The sequence below is a fragment of the Eupeodes corollae genome, chromosome 3, assembly GCF_945859685.1.
Source record: "Eupeodes corollae chromosome 3, idEupCoro1.1, whole genome shotgun sequence".
Lineage (NCBI taxonomy): Eukaryota > Metazoa > Arthropoda > Insecta > Diptera > Syrphidae > Eupeodes > Eupeodes corollae.
Genome location: NC_079149.1, coordinates 43,722,317 through 43,748,119, shown reverse-complemented (window position 1 = coordinate 43,748,119; position 25,803 = coordinate 43,722,317). Strand labels below are relative to the sequence as shown.

The 25,803-nt window shown below is 32.9% G+C and overlaps 1 protein-coding gene and 2 non-coding genes across 3 annotated transcripts; 2 read left to right on the top strand and 1 right to left on the bottom strand.

Moving 5' to 3' along the window:
- Nucleotides 1-2,839: 2,839 nt before the first annotated feature.
- Nucleotides 2,840-2,943, bottom strand: Trnay-gua (transfer RNA tyrosine (anticodon GUA)). Its single transcript has 2 exons — nt 2,907-2,943; nt 2,840-2,875 (listed from the first exon to the last, which is right to left on the bottom strand). It is a non-coding gene; the product is annotated as a tRNA-Tyr (tRNA).
- Nucleotides 2,944-7,200: 4,257 nt separating this feature from the next.
- Nucleotides 7,201-7,305, top strand: Trnay-gua (transfer RNA tyrosine (anticodon GUA)). The gene is made up of 2 exons: nt 7,201-7,237; nt 7,270-7,305. It is a non-coding gene; the product is annotated as a tRNA-Tyr (tRNA).
- A 1,796-nt stretch (nt 7,306-9,101) lies between these two features.
- LOC129951404 (solute carrier organic anion transporter family member 74D) lies at nt 9,102-24,038 on the top strand. Its single transcript, XM_056063529.1, has 11 exons — nt 9,102-9,236; nt 14,438-15,509; nt 19,228-19,457; nt 19,524-19,694; nt 19,770-19,931; nt 21,029-21,509; nt 21,564-21,770; nt 21,834-21,978; nt 22,257-22,400; nt 22,478-22,797; nt 22,923-24,038. Exons 2-11 carry the CDS (start codon nt 15,265-15,267, stop codon nt 23,095-23,097), a joined length of 2,280 nt encoding a protein of 759 aa, XP_055919504.1. The 5' UTR covers nt 9,102-9,236; nt 14,438-15,264; the 3' UTR covers nt 23,098-24,038.
- The last annotated feature ends 1,765 nt before the right edge of the window (nt 24,039-25,803 follow it).

The window sequence follows — 25,803 nt, the reverse complement described above, 5'->3', positions numbered from 1 at the left end:
TTGCCTATTTCTATTCGTTAAAGTTGCTTTACACAAAGCAACTTATTTATAAACCCTTTGTATTCTAAAATCTAACTACAAACAAAATTCTAACTCTAACTTCAAAAAGAAATTTTCAGGTATATTTCTGCAAGAAACAAAACTAAAATCTGGTCTTGCAATTATCGAACTGCTTAAATGATGAAAATACTAATCTAATTGAGCAATCTGAACTAGCTTAAGTTGGCAATGGAACTTCACAAGTACGCTACTCGCAGCATTGTTTGTACAAAAAAATATGGAAACACCAGTCTATTGTTTCCACCTCAACTTCTAACGTCGTCGCCTAAAAAATACTATAATCAAACTACAGCTGAAAATATTGTCTTTTTTGTTGTTTCACAAAGTATTGAGTTTACTTTTATCCATTTCCAATTATACTTAACCAGTTGCAGCGCATATTGCATTGCGTTCGCATATAATTTAAGTAAACAAAATACAGCACTAATAAATCTGTAAATAAGTATTTGGTCAATTTATTTTTTTTATATAAATTTACAACATTTATTTGGATTGAAATTAAAAAGCTATACAAATCTTACAATGTAAGACCATGTCAGCACTTCAGATTCTGTTAGTTAGGATTGTTTCGTTTTTGGACTAAGGCCATGAAACATTCAAAATGAAGCATTTAGATGTGCCTGAGGAATAAAATGAAACATTTTGATGGGCCTAAAGACTAAATCTGAGAATGTGTTTGGTTTTTGCATTATTTTACGCACACTTTTTCACATTTAGTCCTCAGTAGCTTGTAGGCAAACCGAAATGTCAGTCTGAGATTCCCATCTTGTTAAATGGAGTATTTTTAATGCTAATAAATATGATTTAAAATCACGAAAATAAATATAAACAAGCGTAAAAATGTTCATGCGTTTCATCCCTGTGTAATGGTTGGGCTCATCAGAAGATGACCATTACACCTTGTCTTGACGCATATTTTCCCGAATAAATCGTGATTCCATAAAATCCGAGCTACATAGGATATATAACTCCTTAAGTATGTGAAAATGATACAAACAAATTAGGTGTACTAGTTGTGGAAGTTTAGAGTTTGTTGCAAATCACACACAATTTTAAAATTTTTACTGATTTGTGTTGCTGCTTGCACTTAAAATTTGAAAAATTCACAAAAAATTCACAAAATGACCTAAAACCTTTTTTTTAATACTTTATAGTAAGTTGATATAAACTTAAGAAAAAACTTAGAACGACAAAATCTAAACTGTCAAATCTAAACAACAACTAATTATCGGAAAATTGTCCTCCTAATATCTTTTCGATCGGCGGCGAATGTCATTTTGCAGTTTTCGCCTGCAGACCATATTTAAGCTGTCAAATTTACTTTCATCAAGCATTGTTTTAAGTAAATACCCTTTAGAAAAAAAAGAAAAATTAACTATTAAGAACAAATGTAAAAATACACAACAAAATTAACCAATTGATATCTTGTTCGTTTGTTATACATCGATGTTTTCAGAAATCTAAAACTAAAACAATTTATGAAATTCAATCGAGGAATGAGTTTCGGTTATTGGTTTCTTGATTGTGGCGTCGCACAAAACACAAGGGATGATGTGCGGGAGTGTTTTATTTTTCACCCTATACTCTCGTATTAATATTTCACATATTAAATTACTTACACACAACTATTTTGCTTACTACTGCTACTATAACTACCCCCATAAACGTTTTTTTTTTCGTTTATATTTATTCGTCTTCTAATTCTGTTTTGATGCGAATTTAAAGAAAGTAAAGATTCTAACCTATACAAACTTAAAGCATCAACAAACGAAAAGAAAGAAAGAATAATAAAATAAAAATAATAATTGCAATATTATTAGGTTAAGTATATGTGTAGGTATTTTAAACGACTACAGTGTTGCAAGTGCATACATATACAAATATCTACAGATTTACAGTTTTTTGTCAAAAAGCTTATGCTTTCTGTCGTGAGATAATAATGTGATTAATGTCTCTGTATTAGGTATAGTTGGGGGTATGCTATTTTTAGAGGGATGTTTGAACTTTAGTATTTTGTTGTTTTTTTATGTTTTAAAAGAAAAAGTGATAATAGAGACAAATTGTATTTCTTTTTTCTTCTGTCACTAATTCGTCAAAGAATTTTCTTCTTTTATTTTTGGGCTGAGAAGCGGTGACATTTTTTGTCCCTATTCCTTCTTTGTTTCTTTATACATCATTTTTTTCTCTTCGTTATTTCTTTTTGTCTTCTTTGGGTTTTTGTTTTATTCTTTTGGTATTTGTATTTTTCTGAAGGGTCAAGACAAACGCAAAACAAATTAATATCAAATGTATTTAAGCTTAATAGGGTCATTTCTTATATCATTACTAGATAAACGTACTTGCGTTGCTTCGTTTTATATTTAACTTTAAAAAGTGATAATTTCATTAATTATATGAGGAATGGAATGCAATAGCGTCCTTACTTATTTTTTTCATTATCCTTACGTTATTATGTTATTTTTAAACATTTGCAATCTTTGAATTTTTGTTGCTTTTTATCTTAGTACAAAAGACCTTTACAATGAAGTCAAAAAATAAGAACAGATCTTGATCTAATTGATTGAGTAAAATATCTGAAAACCATATTTCACGTACCCATTTACTTGAGACATATGTAAGTCAACACAATACTCCTTTAAATAGTCAAAAGTTTACAGTACAAATAAACATTTAGAAAAAATGATATATACATTGTAAAAACTTTATGAGAAATTCATGAGTCCAGGTCTTTGAAGAAATAAAAAATAAACTTCAGCTTTGCAAAAAAACAGAACCAAGTTCCTTCGAGCGGGATTTGAACCAGCGACCTATGGATATCCGCTTATAAGCCATGCTTTATATTTCTTCTACAGTCCACCGCTCTACCAACTGAGCTATCGAAGGCTTAGAAAATTACTTAAAAATGTATATGCAATTTGCCATTACTTTTTTTTAAATTATTAATTTATTATTAATTTATTTTGATAAAAACTAAAGAAAATCCCAAATACTAAAGCTTTTTACGGTGGTGTTATGTAAGTCATATTACCAACAAACGTTTCTAAAGCTTAGAACTGGCCTGCTAAATTTTCAAGAAAACCACCCGTTCTGTACAAGCCATATAGTTTTCTTTAATTCTGTACTACTGATCGGATTATTTACAAAAATAAGAAAGATGTATTTCTAGCCCACTGACTGTTTTGCAATGGTGGATCCAGAGTGGTGTGGTGGATAATTTGTTTGCATTTTTGTAGGAATTCCCTTCAATTCAAAACTAATCGTATTGAGTCAATGGATATGACCCCTATTGTATTTGGAATTATTTTTTTTTGTATATGAAAACAATATTTGTATTTTACTTTCCAAACTTTGTTGCAAAAATTACCACTTTTAACTGAGGGCTAAACCAATAACATAATATGAACCTGACGTTCAGCCCTATTCCAAAAACAAATTCATCAAATTTTGACCAATGGACGATCCAGGGGGGGTCATATGAGCCATAAAGCTTATACAGTTAAGTTGTGTAGGTAAAGATTTGTTAGTAATTTAACGACATTCACCAAAAAGTGGTTTGTTGTCAAAAACATTTACAATTTTTGGTAACTTGAGTAATGCTTTAAATTATTTTCATAAAATTTGTTTTCAAAAAAAAGACAAAGATTCAGGTTTTTCAGAATCTTCAATTATATATAAAGTTTCCTTTAAATTCCTGAAACTAGCCTTCAATTCTATCTTATTTTTTAATGCACATAAATAGTGAACATTAAAGTGATTTTTACTTGCAACATAAAGGAACTATGTAAATTGCATTCGTAAAAAATTTCGAATCAGACATTACGATGTTAGTAAAGTCAAAAAAAGTGGGTCCTTCATTGCATCCGCATGTGTGTCTGTTCTGGCCCCTAAAGCATCTTTGTGACGATTGAAACCAAACCGATTAGCTTAAAGTGTTTTTTTCATGTTTTAATAGTAAAAATAACAGCAGTCCCCATACAAATTTTTTGGTGTAAATTCAATAATTCGATTTTTTTCAGAAATATATTTTCTTAGAACTTTTTCTAATTTTTTCCTAATTCAGCTTCTTTTTACAAAAAAAACATATTTTGGTATTGCTCCAGAAGGGTACCCCTTAAAAAGGATTTATTTTGTTTTCAAATTTTTTCAAGAACTTAATCAGATTTCAATAATCATGTATGTATATCAATGCTAGCTCTTGTCGATGTTCAAATTTTCAAATTGATGATGATTTTGATGATCGAAAATGTCATTATTTTTTTTCTTATCGCATTTAAATTTGTATGAACATTTTTTTTTGCAGGCATTGCAGCCGGGCAATATATTTCTTTCCAAATTGATTTTCTGTTGAACAAAACATTCGAGGTCGTAAAAAATTGAAGAAATCTAAATTTTGAAGGGAATTCGCTTTAGATGTTCTAGAACTAAGATTTAAACACGAATTTCAAGAATATAAATTATTTATTAAAATGCATTTATTTCCTTTAATTCAAGATACAAACATTTTTCTCTCTACAATTTTAAAGTTTTGTTGACTCCTTTAAGATGAAGCATCAGCTCAAATCTACTAGTTAGCAGACTGGTACGATAGTAATAATAGACTCCCGAAAATTGAGTCCGAAAAAACTACGTCAAACAAAAATTCTTGATATCAGATTCTTTCTCATTTTCTGGGTTTTTTGAATTTTTGGAGCGTTTTTCGCATTAATATAAATTGCAACATTTTGTTAGAAAACAAAGTTTCAAAACAATTTCGTACAATTCTCCATGAAAGCAATAAAAACCCTATAAAATATTGTGTTTTGCTCTTTAATATAGCATATTAAGAAAACTGTTAGAATCTTGGAATGCTTCTATATGAAGACAGTCTACTAAATTAAATAGCTTACTTACTTACTTAAGGTGGCGCTACAGTCCGGGGTGGACCTTTGCCTCAACCAACAAGCGTCTCCAGCCAGCTCGGTCACTAGCTAGCTGTCTCCAGTTTCACACGCCAAGTTGGTTGAGGTCTTCACCCACCTGAGTCGCGGTCTTCCTCTACTGTGCCGTCCCTCGGGATTGGATTCGAAGACCTTCCGGGCTGGAGCGTTGATTTCCATCCGCTCTACATGACCTAGCCATCTAAGCCGTTGGACTTTAATTCTGCTAACTAGGTCAGTGTCGCTGTACAGCTCGTACAGTTCGTCGTTATATCTTCTCCTCCATTCTCCATCTATGCGTACGGCACAAAAAATCACCCGAAGAATTTTTCTCTCGAACCATCCTAAGACGCTCTCATCTTTCTTTGACAGGGTCCAGGCCTCAGCGCCATAAATGAGAAACGGGATGATAAGTGTCTTATAGATGGACCTTCTAAGTCCAAAGAAGCAGCGATTTGCAAGAGTTATTCTTCGTCTGAGTTCAGCGCTGGTGTCGTTGTCTGCATTAATAGCGGTGCCTAGGTAGAGAAAGTCCTTAACTACCTCAAAGTTATAGCTGTCCATGGTGACGTTTTGTCCAAGACGTCGTCGTTCAGTGTCCTTTTTTGATGACAGCATATACTTGGTCTTGCCCTCATTGACCACTAAACCCATCTTCCTCGCTTCCGTCGCAATGCTCAAAAACGTTCCACTAACATCACGCTTTGACCTTCCAATTATGTCAATTTCATCTGCGTATCCGAGTAATTGGATAGACCTTTGGAAGATTGTGCCTCTAGTATTGACGGTTGAGTTTTGCACAATTATTTCCAGAACGATGTTGAAGAAGTCGCAGGACAGTGCATCGCCTTGTCTAAAACCTTTTTTGACATCAAATGCATCGGTAAGATCTTTTCCGACCTTGATAGAGTACATAGTTGCATTCTCCATTGTCATTCTGCACAAACGGATAAGTTTGACAGGGATGCCAAAACTAGAGACTGCTCTATAGAGCTCTTCCTTATGGATGCTGTCATACGCGGCTTTAAAATCGATAAAGAGATGGTGGGTATCGATTTGAAGTCCCTGGGTTTTTTCCAAGATCTGCCGTAGTGTGAATATTTGGTCGATAGTGGACTTTCCTGGTCTGAAGCCACACTGATAAGGACCAATCAGGTTGTTGACGAACGGCTTCAAACTTTCACATAATACGGCAGTGAGGATCTTATATGTAGTTAAGGACACTGATGCCTCTGTATTTGGCGCAATTAAGAGGTTCTCCTTTCTTATATTTCGGGCAAACTATCCTGAGATTCTCTTCTTTGTTTGACTTAAGTTTAGATATAGCTATCTTCACTTCGTCAGGGTCGGGTAGGCGGAATTGTTAATCTGCGTCGCCGAGGTTGAGGGGTTCTATCTCCCTAACAGCGGAATTCGGTTCGTCATCGCCGTTATATACAATAGCGTTCTAAAATAATTTAATAACTGAAGTTGTCACTTTAGCCCTTGAAATGTGTACATTTAAGGTTAAGATGCACATTATCTTATTTAAATTTTGTAAGCCTTCTTTAAAGAACAATTTTAACCGGACAGTAAAAACTCGTCTATATGTTAAGAGCGTGACCCCCCTCTGATTAAAAATCTGGTTCCGCTCTTGCTGTTTTGAGAATTGGATTAGATAGTTTTATAAAAGAGACAAAACATTGGGTGCATTCTTCGTATCACCATTTACTTCATGGAGTTCGAGGTTCTAATAAGGGTTATATGTCAAAGATAAGTTTAAAGTTAACTGTTTGCAGTTTGTTCTTAATAAACTTGATCCGCACATTATGTGCTGATTTTGGGGTTTATAGTTTGAATTTTTTTCAACTTAACAAAGAGTTAACTATTTATCATCTAGCAGGGTAGTGACATACCTGCATTTACTTGAAAGTGGGAAACTAATAGAAGATTTCTGAGAGACAAGTATCATTAAGATTAATAAACCTTTCACTCTAAAAAATAACCAGAAGTGAACACATTACATTTTGTACTCGTCAAGACCTATACGTAAGGTGGCATTGAGTTCTGTAAACCCTTAAGCTGAGTGATTTAACGATCGGCTATCCACCTATTTAAATCGATTTATTATTCAAATTATAATTTGTATGGCTTAGTAAGCAGCTCATGATGTTAAACGAAATCTAATTTAAATTTAAAAATACAAAATAAACACGTATTTTGGAACACATAAAACAAGACATAACCTTCGATAGCTCAGTTGGTAGAGCGGTGGACTGTAGTTTATAAAGATAAGATTAAGTTTCAAGCAGAAATCCATAGGTCGCTGGTTCAAATCCGGCTCGAAGGAATCATCTTTTTATGCTTGTTTAGAAAACAGAAGCTTCAATAATGATTTTTTATCAGAAAAAAATATACTGAAAGAAAGTTTAAAAAGCTAAGCAGAATTAGATCAGTAGATATTTCATTTTCAGACTTTTTTTTCTGAATTCCTTTAATTTAATTCAATTTTGGATATAGTTAAATCTGGTGGGGCAAGAGAGGCACTAAGGTTTGTAATAAAAGGATCAACTTTATGAACTCTATGACAAAAATATAGTAAATCTACCAAACTATCTTAAATTTAAAAACATTGATATTAAAATTGAAGTAATCGTGAACAATCTTTGTAAAAAATCTAAAAAACCTATCTTCTAACTTAAAAAATCATATTTATCTAGATCTCAAGTTTAAAGAATGTTTTTTTCTAAATCCGCCCTCGAAAGTTCCGCCACCACTGACTTTCGTACTGTGCCGTACACGTACAAGTACGATGAAGACGGTACAAAATAACTAAAACAAAAACCGTGCAATCGTATATTACGTTATGAAATTAGCTTTGAAGGCTCTTCTTACAAATTTTACGGATTGAGATGATGCGAATCGCTGTCGCTTTATACTTTACTTACTTACTTACCCGTACCTACTTACTTAGTTTAGTTAGTTGTGGGATAAGATGCAAACAAGATACACCAAACCTATATTGCTCTCCATCATAACCGCGATTGTGTTCTGTTTCTTTTCAATTTAAAACAAACTTAAAAAGAAATACAAAAAAAAATTAGATTCACTTAATCAACCCCCTTAAAATATAATTAAATAATTAATCAAAATTTCGTTATACAAAATATTATATAAAACGGAAAAGGAAATAGCAATAGCAAGTTTTGAAGTTGAAGTTCAAGTGCATTGGGTAAAAGAGTGTTGCGGTATGTTATGGTGATGCCCAGTGCCCTCATCATCGCTTCATCGGTGTCGGTCGATTACAATGTAATTGAATCTTTGCGTCTCAGCCATCAGAGCTTCCTAAGTCGATCGAAACGGATCTTATTTCTAATTTCTACAAGTGCATATGTGTAAGTAGTTAGTTCTCATCCCCCTTCGACCCTTGTTAGTTATTTTGTGTTGATGTGTTTTGTGCAACATTTTTGTCGTCAACATTTTGTTGTCATACGTTAAACCCCTATTATCATCAGATTGGAAAAACATTTTCGATTATGAGATGATTTGTATCTTGTCCCAAAAAATCCCTAGAATAATCTATTTCTGTGAGTTCACTGAGTGAGGGAAGATGATGATACAAATTCAGTGAAGTGATTTGTGTGAGAGCTCAAGTGGCGCTTTAAATGGAGAAGATTCATATAAGACTACACGTTGTAGTCCGTTGCTCCGTTGCTTTCTTTTCGTCGTCGTTATCGTCGCGTCGGTAGTAGCTTCTAAATAAAATACGTGAAACTAAATATATAGCAGACATCCAGTGAGATTCTTAAACAGGAAACCCATTAAAAGATACAAAAATTCTAAGCAAATTCTATGTCTGTGCCCACAGACGCATTCTTTTTGTTTTAATTAATTATTTAGTTTGTGCTTGAAACGGAAAAAGTAAATATTATGTTTAAAAAAAGTGTGACACGGGTGTGAAACTATTTTGGAAAGCATTTCATTTTAATGTGAGTTTTAAATTATTATATGGGCAAAAAAAGACATCAGTTGAGTTGTCAAGTGATGTTCCCTTATACCATCGTTGCCTCAGTCAATTTTAAATATTATTGTCACCGAAACAATTGAATTGACCGTGTAGTTCATATATGTGGATAAGTTTATCAATTTAAGAAAATAAAAAATAACAAACAAACAAAAATGATCACGAGGAAGATGTGTTTTGACATCGTGTTTTAGGATCAGAAACTAAAGTATAATAAACAAACAATACAAAGTCTACAAGGAGTTCGTAAAAATAATGTATGTTAATGTTTTTTTTATTTTAAAAATTCAAAATAGTATTGAAATTCTTTAGAAGAAGAGGTTACCATTGAATTTCTTAGTGTATAAGCTTCAAGTGGTTCAAGGTTATATTTTCATGGCATAAAATCATTAAATCCATTTTTACTCTTAACAAAAATTCTAAAGTATCTATCTGAACCTTAATTTTATGTTGATTGAGTTTAAAACCAATATTTTTTAATTAAAATGTAACAATTCAACCAAGTTAAGCCTTAAATTAAGATTGCGATATAAAATTTACATATTTAAATACTCATATGATTAATTGCCAGCAACAAAGTCATTATACCTTATTCCGTGGACTAAGTTAAACATGTTATGAATGCAACAAAAGTGTATGTGCACTAAGTGGCGTTTTCTAAGCTCAACCAAAGAGAGTTGTTTAGCCATACAAAATAAAAAGCTTTGTTATGAGATTTTTAAAAATATACAAAAGGATTTTAATTTAATAAAATAAACCATTAAAAAATCGTGAGTTCAAGAAACCATCAATTCAAAATAAGGTCTACTCATAGAAATTCTTAGTTACACTTAGTATCAAAAAGATTTTTGTAGATTTCTCTAAGACCTTCTAAACCTTATTATACTATCTCAGGAAAATTGTATTTTTAATGTTTTATTAACAGTTTTGATCATTGAATTACTATTATTCCATAATAAGAAATTTTTATTCTTGGAATAAACGTCTTTCATTAATAAAATTGATAGTGAAAAACGTGTCCTTTTTCAATGAAATTGCTCAAATTCGAAAAATTGGTACTATATATCTATTTGACTACTTTCGAACGAACGATAATCGAATAGTTATAGTAATGCCAACTATATTTTTATGAACTTTCGAATAAAAGACTACGCAACTGGAAAGTAGAATTCAAAACAAGGCAGAATCAAAAATAATCACTCTACATCAAATGTGTTTTTGCGAGCGAAGTGTTTTTTTGTCAATGTGTAAGTAAAATGTTGAATATGAGTTCCATCTACCACCCCAATTACAACTGGAATTCGTGATTTTTCCAAAAATAGCGTTTGGACTTTCGTTTCTCTTCCTTATTCATCTCAAAATTCATCATCAGCGGGCACATGACTCTTTCGATTGAAGTCAAAACTTCGGCAAGTATTTTTGACATGGTTTGCTGTGCAATTTCAGCGTTCTTGTCACCGCCGATTTGATTTTGGTAACCTCCTGTTGCCAAAAATTTCAGTGCTGCTGATAACTAAATGATAATCGGAACAGCATTTTGTCTTCTGCGAGTAGTCATGTCGGATGATATAGGAGTAGTGTTAAGTAAGAACATAAATCCTTCTTTAGAAAAACGATAGTTCTTAACAAAACAAAAACAAAAGTACATATTTTTTATTACGAATGCGTTTAAATATTCTACCATATACATTATATATGAATGTATATGGTTCTCACTCAGCTGCATTATGTTGGAATTGTCTCTTATTCTTCTGCGTTCAATTTGCTCGTACCGTTCTTCATTTTCTTGCAAATTAAACCAAATTCCAACGGCGTTCATTTCTGTAATAATTATTCTTGTCCAAAAATTTGATGTTTTTTTTTTTAAACTGTCAAACACCTCGATACTCGTTCGAAAGTTGAAAACAAGTTGGTATAACCGGCGTCCGATTCTACTTTCATACGTAGTACGATTTGAAAGCAGAATCGGAAATGAATTTCGTATAGATTCAAAAGTAGAATGAAATATATAGTAGGGCCTCAGAATATTTATGATTGTATTTTTGTAGGCTAAGTAAAAATCTATCTAATGGGGTGCTAATAATTTTCGAATTTGAAAATTAAGTTTTTGAACCGATTTTTTTGGGCAATAATCAAAAATTCCAATTTTCTCAAAAACAAACCGATAACTATTTTTTAAATTTCTCTAAAATTTGTTTACTTAATTTGGATTAATTCAATATAAAAACAACCAACAGTATTGATCCAGAAGTATATAATCACCCCCCCCCCCCAACAAACCGTTATTTTATTTTTAAGGTTCCTCTAGAACGAATCAACTTATATCAACAATTTTTTTCTGCACAAGCTCTTATATTGTCTCAATTATATTTGTTGATCAAAAATTTGAGAAATTAAATGGCGTTTATATTTTTGAAAACAAACTTTTTTTGCAGGTATATTTTTGAATCCTAAAGAATCCATTTTTGAAGGGAAAGACAGAGTGTGGCAAGACATTCCACATTCGCGTAGTACCGCTTAAGAACGAATCTATGTACTTGAGAGTACGACCGAAGTTGGGTTCGAGGGTATATTGATGAGCATTCCTAGAAACGCGAGTATTTTGGATGAACTGTTTAAGGGGATGAATGCAACTGGCTATTTCTCTAAAATATAAACTGTTTAAAAAAACGGTAAAAGAGGTAATACCACCAATCAATCTGATTGCTCTTCGTTCAATACTGTTCAAGAGGCTTAAGTAAGTTGCAGGAGCACCAGCCCAGATACGGGAGTTATACTCAAGCTTTGGACGTATATAAGTCTTGTAGATAACAGCCATATCAGAGAGGGAAAAAAATCTCTGCCATCGCCTTAGAAAACCCAAACACCTTGCGGAATTTTTGGCGACATCGCTAATGTGATCGTTCCACAAGAGATAGTTGGTGATACACATACCAAGAATATCGAGATGTTTAGTCTCCTCGATGCAAGTGCCATCTATGGATAATGGCAAAGGGGGTATATCTCGCTTTAACGATACAAGACAGCATAGGATTTTCGAAGCATTAATTTGCACGTAATTTTTTTTCCCCATTGTACAATGCTGTTTAGGTCGGAATTTAATGAGCTTATCATATTTTGTCATTGCAATTCCACATGCGAAGAAGAAAGATTTGAAATTGAAAATGATTAAGAAAAGCAAAGAGCACTATCGTGCGAACAAATGTATTGGATAAGTCGTTGCAGACAGTAGATAATTAATAAAGATGAGAAAGAGTGTTGGAGATAGAACGGAGCCTTGCGGCACACCAGCAATTATTTTATGGACTTCAGACTTGAATCCATCCAATACTACTTGTATTGAACGATTTGCAAAGTAATTACTAATCCAATGAAAGAAGGATTCATGAAAACCGGAAGCAAGCATTTTCGATAAGAGAGCTTTTGAAATTTAAAGTGCAATAATCTTACTTTCTCCAAAACTATGTAAAGATTTGTTCCACTGTTCGGTGAGATAAACCATGAGATAACCAGTTGACCTATTGCTACGAAAGCCGTATTGTCGGTCATTAAGAAGCTTTCGATCTTCGAGATATTTCGTGAGCTGATAATTAACCAGCGTTTCCATGACCCTGGAAAGAAGAGACGTTAGTGCAATCGGTTGGTAATTAGACGGCGAGGAATATTCGACTTTTTTGGGGATAGGCTGGAGGAAATGTGGTTTTCCATCCACTCGGAACGAGACCTGAGGAGTAGGATGGATAAAAAGTTTAAGCAGTTGCTAGCGTTGAAGAACACCTCTTCAGAACAATATCGGGGATACCCTCCGGTCTAGTGGATTTATATGTGTTAAGATGTTTTAGGATTCTCTCCACAGTATGAGTGCGAAAAAAGATTGGCTCCATAGAATCACTAACGCACTCGATGACAGACGGAGTTATAACACTCACTGGCAGCGTTTATTTGGCTGCTAACAGCCTAGCAAAGAGATTAGATGATTCTCTTAAGAGCTAACAAATGGAGTGTCATTGAAAACGAACGTAATAACCGCGGAAAAAAAAGAATTCCTCATATTTTTTACAAATGATCAAAAATTTGTACTGCCTTTGGGACATTGCAGTATTTTTTACCGTAATTTTTGATCATGTCAAAATTTGGTCCGTTGAATATGGGCAAGCCTTCCTAGCTGGCTTGAAGCTATTCCGGTATATGCAAAATATTTTTAGAAAAAAATGGACCACAAAAATGCAATTTTTGGTCTTCTCTTATGCAATTGTTCACTCATTGCTATAGTTCAAAAATTAATATACTTTATACATATCGTTTCTTTTGTCTTGTCGCTCGGAAAAATTTTGTAAGAAAAGTTGTAAAAAAAAGTGTCCCAATAATGATGTGTTGTTAATATTATGATAATATTTTTGAAGAAATATTTGGTGCTTCAAACTTTCGAGATCGTCACCAAACAGCGGTTGAAGTGTCTCAAAGACTTTAAACAGTGAAAGGAACGACTGCTAATGCTTAAACGGTGAGGCGGCGTTTAATGGAGAGTTATCTGGTCGTATAAAAAGACTCACGATGCTGTACGAGCGAAAGGAATTTGCTTGTTTTTACCAAGGCTGAACTGTGGCCAACTGGGATAAGTCCAGGTTTTGTCTACGCTAGCTAGATGGACGTAAAGGAGTGTGGGGAAGATCAGATGGGCGATACAATTCGACAACAATCGGCAAGCAGTAACATTTCTAAGGAGGTTACGTCATGGTGTAGGAAGGAATTTTCGTGCACGGAATAACTGGGCCCTGCATAGTGGAATGATAAATTAATACTATTATTAAACAATACTGAATTAAAAAAAGAAATTACATATTTGAAATTCTTATTCAAGGTGCACCAGATGTTTGTTATAAATACTATAATTTTATATAATATTAAAATTAAACCATTTTATTATATATTAAAATACAAATTGTGAAAATGAAACATATTTATTTGTGTTCCCATTTTTTAACAATTATAAACTCAAGTTTATTATTTTAGTTTCGCTTTAAATATCAAAACATGTTAGTAAAATTCGTTTTACGTTTTGTGGAGAAGTTTTACCTTTTCCTAATATCGAAAAGAAACAACTAAATGGAACTAGTGAAGTGGTAATTAATTTAACGAATACACAATAAAGAAATATTTTAAAACATTATGAAATATTTAAAAAAAGCCCTAAGAAATAATGAAATTTCAAGTTTATCAAATAAAGGTTAATCCTTTTACCGTCATTGCCACTTCCACTTAAATCTACACCAAATTAAAAGCTTACAGAATGTAGACAAAAATGCTCCATTTCATAATTAAATAAACGAGGTAAAAAAATCTAGAAAATCTAGTGATTTATTAACGTTTTTGATGAATTAAAATATTACATCTACCCCTACCTACTTATCTTATTAAAATTGAAAAATAACATCTTTTGTTTTATTTCGTTTTACAGATATAAACCATCGCACATCTTAATCCTTATCAATTGAAAAAATATTTACCAACGTTAAATTACAGACAAACGTCGCGCTCTTATTGGACTACTCGTATTTAAGATGATTATTTTGCTAAGAAGAAGCAATAATTATTACACATGCGGACCGCACTTCCCCGGCTCAAGTACCTACGAATAGTATATCAAAAAGGCATTGAGTTCTAAATTCATCATAATACAATTTATACAACTTGCAGCATTTGTCCGTTGTCGTTGTCATTGTCGCCTACCTAGGCAGTCAGTGCAGTATAATCATCATTAAACAACCTTAACAAGTGATAGATAGCTTCACATTTTATAGCCATCAATATAATAGTTTATAATTTCTGGACAAATAGAACTCGAAACTCGAAGAGGGGAACGAGTATTGTTGGAAAACTGTCTTCTTCGGTATAAAACTGAAATAGAGCACTGGATCGACTATTAATATCGCGATAAACTTGCTGTGATAACTCGTCCTCATAGATAGGAAAATAGCTCCGCCACTGCTGCGCCCGGTAAAGACTCTAAAGATCGTTTTGCATCTCTTATTTAGAGACAGACTATGCATTTCGATCGGACATACATAGTTCAGAAAGTAACCTTCTTAATTCTAACAATTAGAAGATTAATTTAAATTAAAAAATAAAATTGTGGCAATACCTTTTGTATCCTGTCATACAGGATCACCATAATCTAATCTCCTTGAAATAGAAAAATTGCAATAAATTGTGATATATACAAAAAATATAGATAGTGTTGTGTGTTAGTGAATTTTTATTTAGAAATAAAATTATTATTTAAAAATGACTGAGAGTAAAAGCGGAAATCAAAAGGATAATCGTGATGAGGATATCGATGTGGAAGCCAAGTTACTCAATAATGGAACTAAACAGAAGGACGATGAGAAATCAGCAGGAAGAGAGGAGAAAAATGCCGAGGAGAATGAGGTCAAGATGAGCGTTGATATTGACAAACTGCTCAAGGATATGCCATTGACAGATGATCTTACTTGCGGATTTTGGATCTTCAGAGGACGATTCTTTCAAGCGTGAGTATCTTTTTAAAATACTAAAGAGTTCTTTTCAATATTTACTTTTATTTATCAAACATACTAAGACATGACTACATGTCGTTGGGTTGAAATTTATTATTATTTTAAAATTTGCTCTTATTTGATAGGTTTTCAACTTTCAATACAAAGTTATGGACTAAAAATAGGATTTAAAGAGTTCTTAAAAAATGTATGGTTTTAATTTTCAAGTGATTTTTGCGTGTTAGGTTCTTAGCATCAGAAAATTGGATTGCTAGGATAAAAATAACTAAGTATTACCGTCAACCAAAGCTACTAAATTTATGTTTCTTGTCGATTTACTTACACAAAAACGGTTTGTTTAAGAAAATTGATATACACCTACTACTTTATTAAGTTTCTTACAAAAATTAGTCCTTTAATACAGTTTTCTTAAAACCTCAATTGTTGAAAAAAATGTAATCAAAAAATTGATATAGAAAAAAATGCTGGGAGTTACATGAACTTGGTTATGAATTCAAAGAGTGTGTTTAAAAAAATGTTTGAAGATTTTAAAATATTACTGTTATTACACGAAAGTAGTTTTATTTCCAAAAACTCAAATGTTATTTAAATTCTAAAAAAAACTTTTGCTTTATTAAGCAATTGCTGGTTTAATAAAATAATAACTGGTTTTAAGAAACTAAATTTTGGTTTTTGATCATCAAATATTATTTTTACAATAAAAGCTTTCTGAAAAATTATTTAAATGGGTTCATTATTGCTTGAGGGGTAATTTGTGGAGAGCATTCGAATTATTGTATTTTTCTGTTATTGTTGGTCTTAAAAAAGGAAATGCTTCGAAAACACCCAACGCGAATCTTAATTTAAAAGTTGAAACTTAATGTACCCAATGTCTTAGGCTACAGAGGGTGAGAACAAACACCCGGAGAGGTGGAATTGCCAAACCCACTTTTTTTTACTTCTCCACCATAATATTGTCATGTTTGAATAAAATTTCGATTAAACATTTTTTCGATCGCAATACTTAGAAAAAAAAGTAGAAAATAGAAAATACTTAAATTTGTACAAAAGGGTTTTTTCCATCATTCCATTCTGAATGAACTGAAACCGTCACCCTCCAAAAAGCACTCCCTTTGAATGCTATTGTATACCACTGGTACCAGTGTAACTTCATACTTGAGACTATATTTTGACGTTTAACTAAAACTGTTAAAGAAATTGGCTCTGGCATCACTTACTCCATGATGATAATGATACATTTCAAAAATGTTTGTTTTTAGTTTGTTGTATAATGAACTTTTCCTGTTCTATTTTAAAGTTTAATTTATGAAGACATGTATAGCTATGGCCAAAATAATAGCAACACTCTCTAATTTTTGCTAATATTTTGTGTAGGACGTGCAAAACTTCATAGTACTGTAGGGTTTATAACAAGTTGATCATAATAATAGCAACACTTGATTAATTTAACAAATAACAACACACTTTGATAACCAATACATTTTTTTAATTTAGTAGCAATGAATATTTAATATTTCGTTGAAAACCTTTTATTTTTCAACACTACATCCATTCGATTTGGCATAGTGTCTACCAACATTTTGCACTTTTCTTGTGAAATCGAATACCACACTTCTTGGACAGTTCTTCATGGATCCACTTTGTTGGTAGGTTCAGTTCATTCCAGAGGTTCTCAATAGGATTTAGATCCAGTGATTGAAAAGGCTACTCCATTACGTCCAATTTGTTTCGCTGACACCAGAGCTTTGTTGATTTCGCCGTTTGCTTAGGGTCGTTGTCTTGCTAGAAACGCCATTTAAGTGGTATATTTTCGTCAGCCCATGGAAGCATAGCATTTTGCAGTATGTCCACTAGAGTGACCGCAATAAATCGATTTTCGAAATTGGGTCGGGGGAACCCTATAAAATGATTAGTCTTTGCAGATTTTTAGCTAGCCAAAATTTCAGCTCGATTCGATAACGCTAAATGCTGCCGACACGTGCTCAAAGTTTCAAAAAACTCTTTTTTCTCTGTTTTGCGAAGTAAACTAGCCCTAGCTCCCAAACAACTGTCCCTATTGTCATTATTTATACAGGGTGTCCCGTAAGTAATGGATAACCCTGAAATGCCTCATAGTAGACTTTATGACCGTCCTGAAAACTGATAAAAAAGTTCTATCCCAACCACAAGAAAAGTTATATGCATTTTTTTGTTATGTGCTTTATTTTTTTTTCTTACTTTACATTTTTGAATACCACGGCTACAAGTGAATGATCATTTTTTCAGGAATATTTTACATTACTTGTGCCAACACATAAGTAGAAGAAAATTATTATAACTGTTGGACTTTGCGGTTTCTACGATGTTGTCCTAATGATAAATCCAAGCTTTCAACTTCTAGGGCCGAATACATTATTGATAAAAATGTCAAAAAAGTGCAGCTGCCTCCACACGATTTCTTACTTCCTCTAAAGACCTCATCGGCTTGCTGTATACGATTTCCTTAATGCATCCCCAATGAAACAAGGTTGGGAGATCGTCGTTTTGGAGGAACTCCAAATAACCTTGGGCAGTTAAAATCAACGGCAACTCAAAGGGTCCAATTATTTTCCCATTGAGAATCCCAGTGCCCTGTCAATTTTAGTTTTTATAATTTGAACCAGATATCAAAAATAGTATTTGCATAAAACGAGACAAGTTTAAAGTCAAACGAGTGAGTAAAATGTTACAATTATTTGGAAAGTTCAAATTTCTTACTTTTTTTCCAACAAAGTTAAAATCACACAATGGCTGCTTTAACCTTACGAACTGTCACCACTAAGTCGTGTTGCACCTTTTTTATTCAAATTAAATTAGGATTTTAATAGTCTTCTAAATTACTAAGTATTTAGCAAATTGGAAAGTAGTAGTAGCTTGTTTTAATAATAATTTCTTGGTTTTAATTTGTAATTTGTAAGTCTACAGCAAAGCATCTAAGTACAAACCTATGAACATAGTTAAGAACAAATATAGTTTTTCAACAAATACATTTTTACCTAATTTTAAAAATACACCAAATTATTTGAAGCTTGCATTTTGTAATCGACCAGAAATAGGAATGTGCAGCTTAGGCATTTGTTACCCTCAAACCACAAACCTTGATTCGCTATAATTCAGATAACCAACAGTTTACAAAAATTAAAATGTCGCGTCGGGCGCCACTAAATTTGCCTATAATTGCCTAGACTTTAATCCAGTTCCATTCTTTTTTCAAATACATCTTACTTGAGAGAAACTGACTGATATTTGGTTTATTTTAAATTAAAAAATGAAGAATAAACATAGATAACTTGAAAAATAATATTATTTTTAGTTAGCCTTCGTCTGTTACCTTAAGTTTAAACATGAAACAACTCTAATTAATTTGTGTCAGACAAGGTTAATTCTTAAGTGCTTTATGCTTTTTTCCTGTTTACAAAACAACTACACCTTAATCGAATATGAAAAAAGCAAACTTAATGAATAAGTACTTGAATAGAAATGTAAGTTCTCAGACTTTGTATCATCGCGTTTTGACTATTTAAAACTTTTCCCTTTTTATCAACTTTTATCGACTTTGTATCATTGTATTTTGACTACTTAAAACATCCCCCTTTTTATTAGCATTCCCATACAAATTCTAGTATGATAAGAATGTCCTTGATCAATTGATCTTATTTCCTTACTAATTTTTGTTTTCTTTTTTTTATTTTAGTTTTGCCAATCAAACAGCCTATGTTTGCCTTTATGGCTTAGTTGGATGTGTATTCTCAATGACATATGCCTATTTCAACGGGACGATAACAACAATAGAAAAACGTTTCAAAATTCCATCCAAAAATACTGGAATAATATCTGTGGGAAATGATATAAGTCAAATGTTCGTATCGGCAGCATTAAGTTATTATGCTGGAAAAGGACATCGACCAAGATGGATTGGATTTGGTATGAAATCAATATATAAATAAATATAAAGATGATAAAATAAGCAAATTTTGAAATTACTTATAGGTCTTCTAACTATTGTTGCATTTTGTCTTCTAACTGCATTGCCCCACTTTTTATACGGCCCAGGAGAGGATGCATTATCACTTACAGAAGAATTTGGTGCTCTGCCTGATGAAAATGCTACAATGGAAGCTCTTGAAGCACAACGTTCAAAATTACTTTGTAGAAACAAAGGTGGGTTAACCTGCATAGGTCAGATTGAAAAATGGTTTTTGAAATATTAATTTTCTTGTTTTTTTTTTCAAATAGGAAATGGTTTAGAATGCGAACATGGTGAAGGAAATCTAGCTCCTCAAGTAGTGCTTTTTATAGCTCAATTCATCTCTGGTATTGGAGGATCCTTATATTATACTCTGGGAGTGTCCTACATGGATGATAATACCAAAAAATCAAAAACTGCCGCTCTCTTAAGTGAGTTTAAAAAAAAATTGTATACCTATTTAAAAGGCTTCCTCATTTATTTACATCTATCTTAAATCAGACGCCTTGCTGCATTCATTTTGTATATTTGCAAATCATTATGTCAACAAATTGTAAATACAGACGCCAGTTCTAGGTAAACATAAGAAAATTCAACATTTCAACGTTTTTCGAAGTCAACCTTCCCGAATAAGAATAAGCTATATTTGTCACCCTTAAACAGATATAGACAGAAAGATAAGAATGATCGACGTAGATCTATCCCGGGTTTTATTGACATTTTCTCGCACACTTAAGGTTTTTTTTATATCATTTAATTGGTGGACTTAGGGTTTTGAGTTCATCTAATTTATATTTCAGTAGGAATGCAGTTTTCTTATCGCAGGAGGACAGATATTTTAAGTTTTCTACAATTATTCCATGACGATTTTGATTTAATCTACTGACAGTCAATAACATTTTGAGATTTATCTAATTCTCTTAAACTAGTTTAAACCCAATCAAACTGGATGGAATTTGATTAGTGATGAAATGGGCGTTCGAAATGATTTATCATACATTTTTTTGAACACTTTTAAATCTCATCTTTCAAATAAGCTTTTATTGCTTTTAAATATAAGATTCCTTGTCAAAGATTTAATACAATATGGTTTAACATTTTAAACAACTAGAATTTTCGACAACTTCACATTTTACCTGTTAGGATCAATTATGTTAATATTGAGCTTTTACTTAATATTTTAATCACTATTAGCAGTCTATGACGTCGTTAGAGCGTTTTACTGTTCAATTTTTGCCGACAACGTTAACTTGTCAAAAGATGACAGCTGACCAAAATTAAGTCTCTTCTCGGACAAATCTTTAGAATTTTGAAGCTTAATTTACAACTACAAGACTAGACTAGACAAGACGCAATATTATTTTTTTTAAGGCTAACAAACGATAAAACTGTTCTAGAAGATCACACTCCACTAAGTCGAGAAAAGTTTCACATCATTACTAAAAAAAGTCAAAATTTACTGTGCAACAAAGTTTTATGAGCTTCCCTTAAATATTTGTTTGTTTCTCTTTTTTCCAATTCTATCAAGGTTTATCGTACTTCCTTCGTATGTTGGGACCAGCTCTGGGCTATGCTCTAGCTTCATTCTGCCTGCGAGTTTATATTGCACCAAATTTACGTCCAGTTATTGGACAAAAAGATCCACGATGGTTGGGTGCCTGGTGGATGGGTTGGTTGTTGTTGGGTGGACTTCTAGCTGCATCAGGATTCTTTCTAACAATGTTTCCAAAACAATTGCCAAGAGCAGCAGCAAGACAAATTGTTGAAGCTGAAAGGAAAAAGCTGAAAGAAAAAGGTGTTGAAAAAACCGAAAAAGATCTTGAAGCAGAAGTTGAGACACCAGCATCGATGAAGGACATGTTGAAGACATTTAAAAGATTGCTTAAAAATCCAACTTTGATGTGTAATAATTTCTCGTCGGTGTTTTATTTGTTCGGTTATACGCCGTATTGGATTTTCACACCGAAATATATTGAGATTCAATATAGACAGTCTGCGGCGACCTCAAGGTTTGACTTCTATTTCCTTTAAAATTTCCTGAAGACTTATTTTTTTTTTTAAAGTTTGGTAACGGGAACTATAGCATTGGGTTTTTCTGCAATTGGTGTTCTTCTATCGGGTTATGTCATCTCGAAATATAAGCCAAAAGCTCGATACATGGCAGCTTGGAATGTTTTGGTTGGTTTCCTGACAGTTGCTGGTATGTTGACATATTCGTTTATTGGATGTCCTGGAAATGAGAAATCAGTCATTGTGAATATTCATGATAGGTAAGGTTGTCTATTTTTCTCAAATTCAAATTCACTAACTTATTCTTATTTTGCATTTTTAAGCTCAACAATGAGTACAACTTGTAATTCAAATTGTCAATGTGATTATGTGAGATATTCACCAATTTGTGGTGAAGATGGAATGACATATATTTCACCATGCCACGCAGGCTGCAAGAATGAGCAGATTTCATCAAAAGGAGTTAAGGTAAGTTGTCACCTTAACCAATGAAACAAAACAAGCAAACTACGCCCTGGTGTACACTTTATAAATAATTGCAAATTCCGGATTTCCTAGAAACAATTATAATCTAGAAATTGAAAGCTTAGCCAGCATAAGTTTTTCTCAAATAAAGAACAATTGTTGAAGAATGATTTTGAATAAATTCGATATAAATTGAAAACATTTGAAAAAATCAAACTTAACAGCTTTTTAGTATTTTAAAGAAATTCATCAATCTTTTGTCTTTTTGATTATCTCCTTAGACATATTTTGACTGTTCCTGCATTCCTAGCAACAATTCGACACGTGCAAGTCCAGTATTTGCCCGCCTAACTTCTCTCAATGAAAGCTCGACGGATGACTTTCTCGATTTAGATGACGGGACAACAACAATCACTCCATCCGATGTAAGTTTGTTTTTATAAATATAAGTAAGACTTTTTTAATAATCTTCCATTAACATACACCAAACTATCAATTTTAGTTCGGTTTGGGTGGACAAGCTATTCCAGGATCATGTCCTGTGAACTGTTACAGCTACTTTGTGACATTTTTGGCGGTTTTGTGTGCCCTTAAGTTCATTGGTGCCACTGGTCGTGCTTCGAATTTCTTAGTTTCCGTGAGATGTGTCCCGGAAAAGGATAAAACAGCTGCCATGGGTTTTGGTCTTATGATGATGAGTCTGTTCGCTTTCATCCCGAGTCCAATATTCTTTGGATGGGTGATAGACAAGCTTTGTTTGGTTTGGGGTAAGACTTGTTCGAACAAAGGCAACTGCTGGCTCTATGATCCAGAATCTCTCAGGTAAGTTAAGCCCTTATTTTTGGGAAAACATACAACCAAGAAAACATCCTTTATCAATTATTCTCCATCTTTTACTTAACTCCTTGCCTCTCTCTCTCTCTTATTTTTCGTTTCTTTCAAAATAGATACACATTGAACTTCATTGCCTCAATATTTGTGACTCTTGGTTCAATATTCGATGTGGGCGTCTGGTACTATGTTAAGGACTTGAAAATATTCGATGAGGAAGTCAAAGATGTGGAATTGAAAGTGGTGCAGCACGAGGAGGATGCCACCCCTGAAAAGAAGACGGAAATTTAATTTCAATTCAAAAGCATCAAACTCTCGTCAAGAACAAAAAAAGGATGTGACAGCTTTTTTTTGTTGTTGTTTCTGCTGTCTTCGTCCTGATGATGATATTCATTCAATTGAACCCATCCAATATTTTTTTTATATATACATACATATATAAGACCAAGCAGAGAACTTACCAATATATGGGTGGGTGCGGGTGGTTATGAGTGGACAGGGGGGTTATGGTGTATAGTATAGTATTTTTAGTTGTGAAGCAAAAGTGATTATTGAATTCCTTTGTCCGTCGTCGCCTATCGTCGTCGTCGTATCGTTTCTACTTTTATTATTTTCTCTCTGCTCATATTTTATCTCTCAACTCAAAGGACTTTCAATTCGATTCGATTAGAGATGCATAGCATATATAGCGCAACATCAAAATGACCGTCAAAGGAGTCTGAACCTTCACAGCACAGCACATCACAATTAATTCGATTCTTTCAAAGATGGCGATGTTTCTAATTACTCTCATAGTTTTATTTTCTTCACTATTGTTTTTGTTTCTTTTGTTCATTTGTTGTCGTTGATAAAAAGAACTTAATACCATTGGTCAATATATAAGTAATGCTGACAAAAACAAAAATCACTTCAAATTTTTCCTTTGATTTTTTTTCAAAAGGATATCATTATTTGAAATGCATTTTCAGTCATTAGGAAAATTTGATGAACTTATAATAGGATGTTTTTTTTTTTGTAGGAACAAATAGTTGTTTTTTGTTCATTTGTTTTTGTTTTAATTTTAATTTTTAAGTTTTAAGTTTTCTTTGTTTTAAGATTATGTATTATTTGTATTTGTAAATATTTAACAGTGTATATTAATATGAATAAAAGAAGAACTTAGAGTATTCTGTAAAAAATATAAACTAAATAAAATCTTCTTTATAAGTCGAAAGTTTTTGTTTTGAAACTTATAGTTGTTTTTTTTTCATTTCGCTTATAGTTGGACAAATTTTATGGAGTTTGGTTCAGGAATATGGGCCCAGTTCCATCAATTTAATAAGTATACAAAAAAATTTATGTGTATGAAAAAAGTCAATAATTAAATTGTTATGAAAATTATGTGGGACGATTTTCATTCCTTAAAATACTCCATACTAATATTATAAATGTGAAAATAACTATCTGTCTGTCTGTTACTCAATCACGCCTAAACTAATGCACCAATTGGCATGAAATTTGGTATGGCGATATGTTTCGAGAAAGGACATAGGCTTCTTTTTACCCCGGGAAAAGGACGCATTCCCATGGAAAAATTTAGGTGGGCCAATCGCTGTTACGCCTTAACTACTGAACAGATTTAAATACAATTTGGTAAGGAGATAGTTTGAGACTTAATAAAGGACATGAGTTACTTTTTTGACCTATGGAAAACAACGCATTCCCATGGGAATCCTGTGGATGAAGTTCAAACCTATCAGTCTGGCCGTTATGTCAGTAGCAACGAAGCTGTGTGGCGTCTGTTAGGGTTTTCCTTACATGAAAGGCACCCCTCCGTTACTCACCTCAGTGTGCATTTAGAAAATGGCGAAAGTGTATATTTTACAAATAAAACAACTCTCACCGCTTTTTTAAACTCTGTACAAGAGATGAGTTTACAGGAACTCTTCTTTACATCGAGGTACCAAAATATTACACCTGGAATGGAACACAAAAAGAATGAAAACGTCGCGTTCAAGGAGTGCTAGTTCAAAATTGGCCTGGTGTCAAATCCGGAGATGCTTTAGGGCAAGTATACACGGTCCATGTTAGTTGCAATTTTTCGGTTTGAGAATGCTGTTACATCATATGCTTGGGCCAACCTCTTTTAATGATCTAAAACATAAGCAAAATGATCAAGAATTTACAACATTTCGAGAGACGTTTCAGGCCAGAGGGTTATTAGAAAACGACAACCACTAACTCTAGAAGAGGCCGCATAATGCAAATCTGCTCCCAAAGTGCGAGAACTTTTTGTTTTATTAGTAGCAACATGTGGAATTTCAAATCCTAAACAGTTGTGAGATAAGTTTAAAAATGATATGATATTTTACACAAAGTTCAAGAACAAAATCCAACTGATATAATTTACAATGAGGCGTTAACTTTTGTAGAAGAATTTGGGATGACCAGGCCACAGAGAATTGGGGAAATGACAGCGATTTAGTTCGAGAATTGAATTATGATACTGTCGCTCTAGAGCAGAGAATAACAGAGGAAGTTCTACTTTTAAATTCAGAACAAAAAATAGTTTTTGACACAGTTATAAGTGGTTTGCTATTTTGAGATGCTTCAGAACGCACAGCAAAACATTTTATTTTGAATCTATTGTTAGCTCAAATTCGGAAAAACAATGGAGTTGCTTTAGCAGTAGCTTTCTCAGGAATAGCAGCTACGCTGCTGCTTAGCTCATCAGGAAACGCCAGTATGTAATATCAGAAAAAGTATTGAGCGTCGAAGAAAGTTGCAGCAATGTAAATTGTTGGTTTGAGATGAATGTGCAATTTCCCACAAAACAAGAGTTGAAGCACTAGATCGTACACTGAAAGACATCAAGAACAACCGGGCTATTATGAGAGGGATGAAACCGATTTGCCGTTTCAACAACAATAAATAAAGCTCAATGGCAATTGCTGAAAGTTGCAGGTGTAAATTTGGAAAACAAAAATAATTTTTCCCATGGACAATTATGTGTAACGT

Excerpts from the sequence above, each read along its gene's own strand:
- LOC129951404 (XM_056063529.1), top strand. The coding sequence starts at position 15,265 with ATGACTGAGAGTAAAAGCGGAAATCAAAAGGATAATCGTGATGAGGAT. Across the intron at positions 15,510-19,227 it reads AGAGGACGATTCTTTCAAGC|TTTTGCCAATCAAACAGCCT; the intron begins GTGAGTATCTTT and ends TTTTTATTTTAG. Across the intron at positions 21,771-21,833 it reads ATTGTGAATATTCATGATAG|CTCAACAATGAGTACAACTT; the intron begins GTAAGGTTGTCT and ends TGCATTTTTAAG.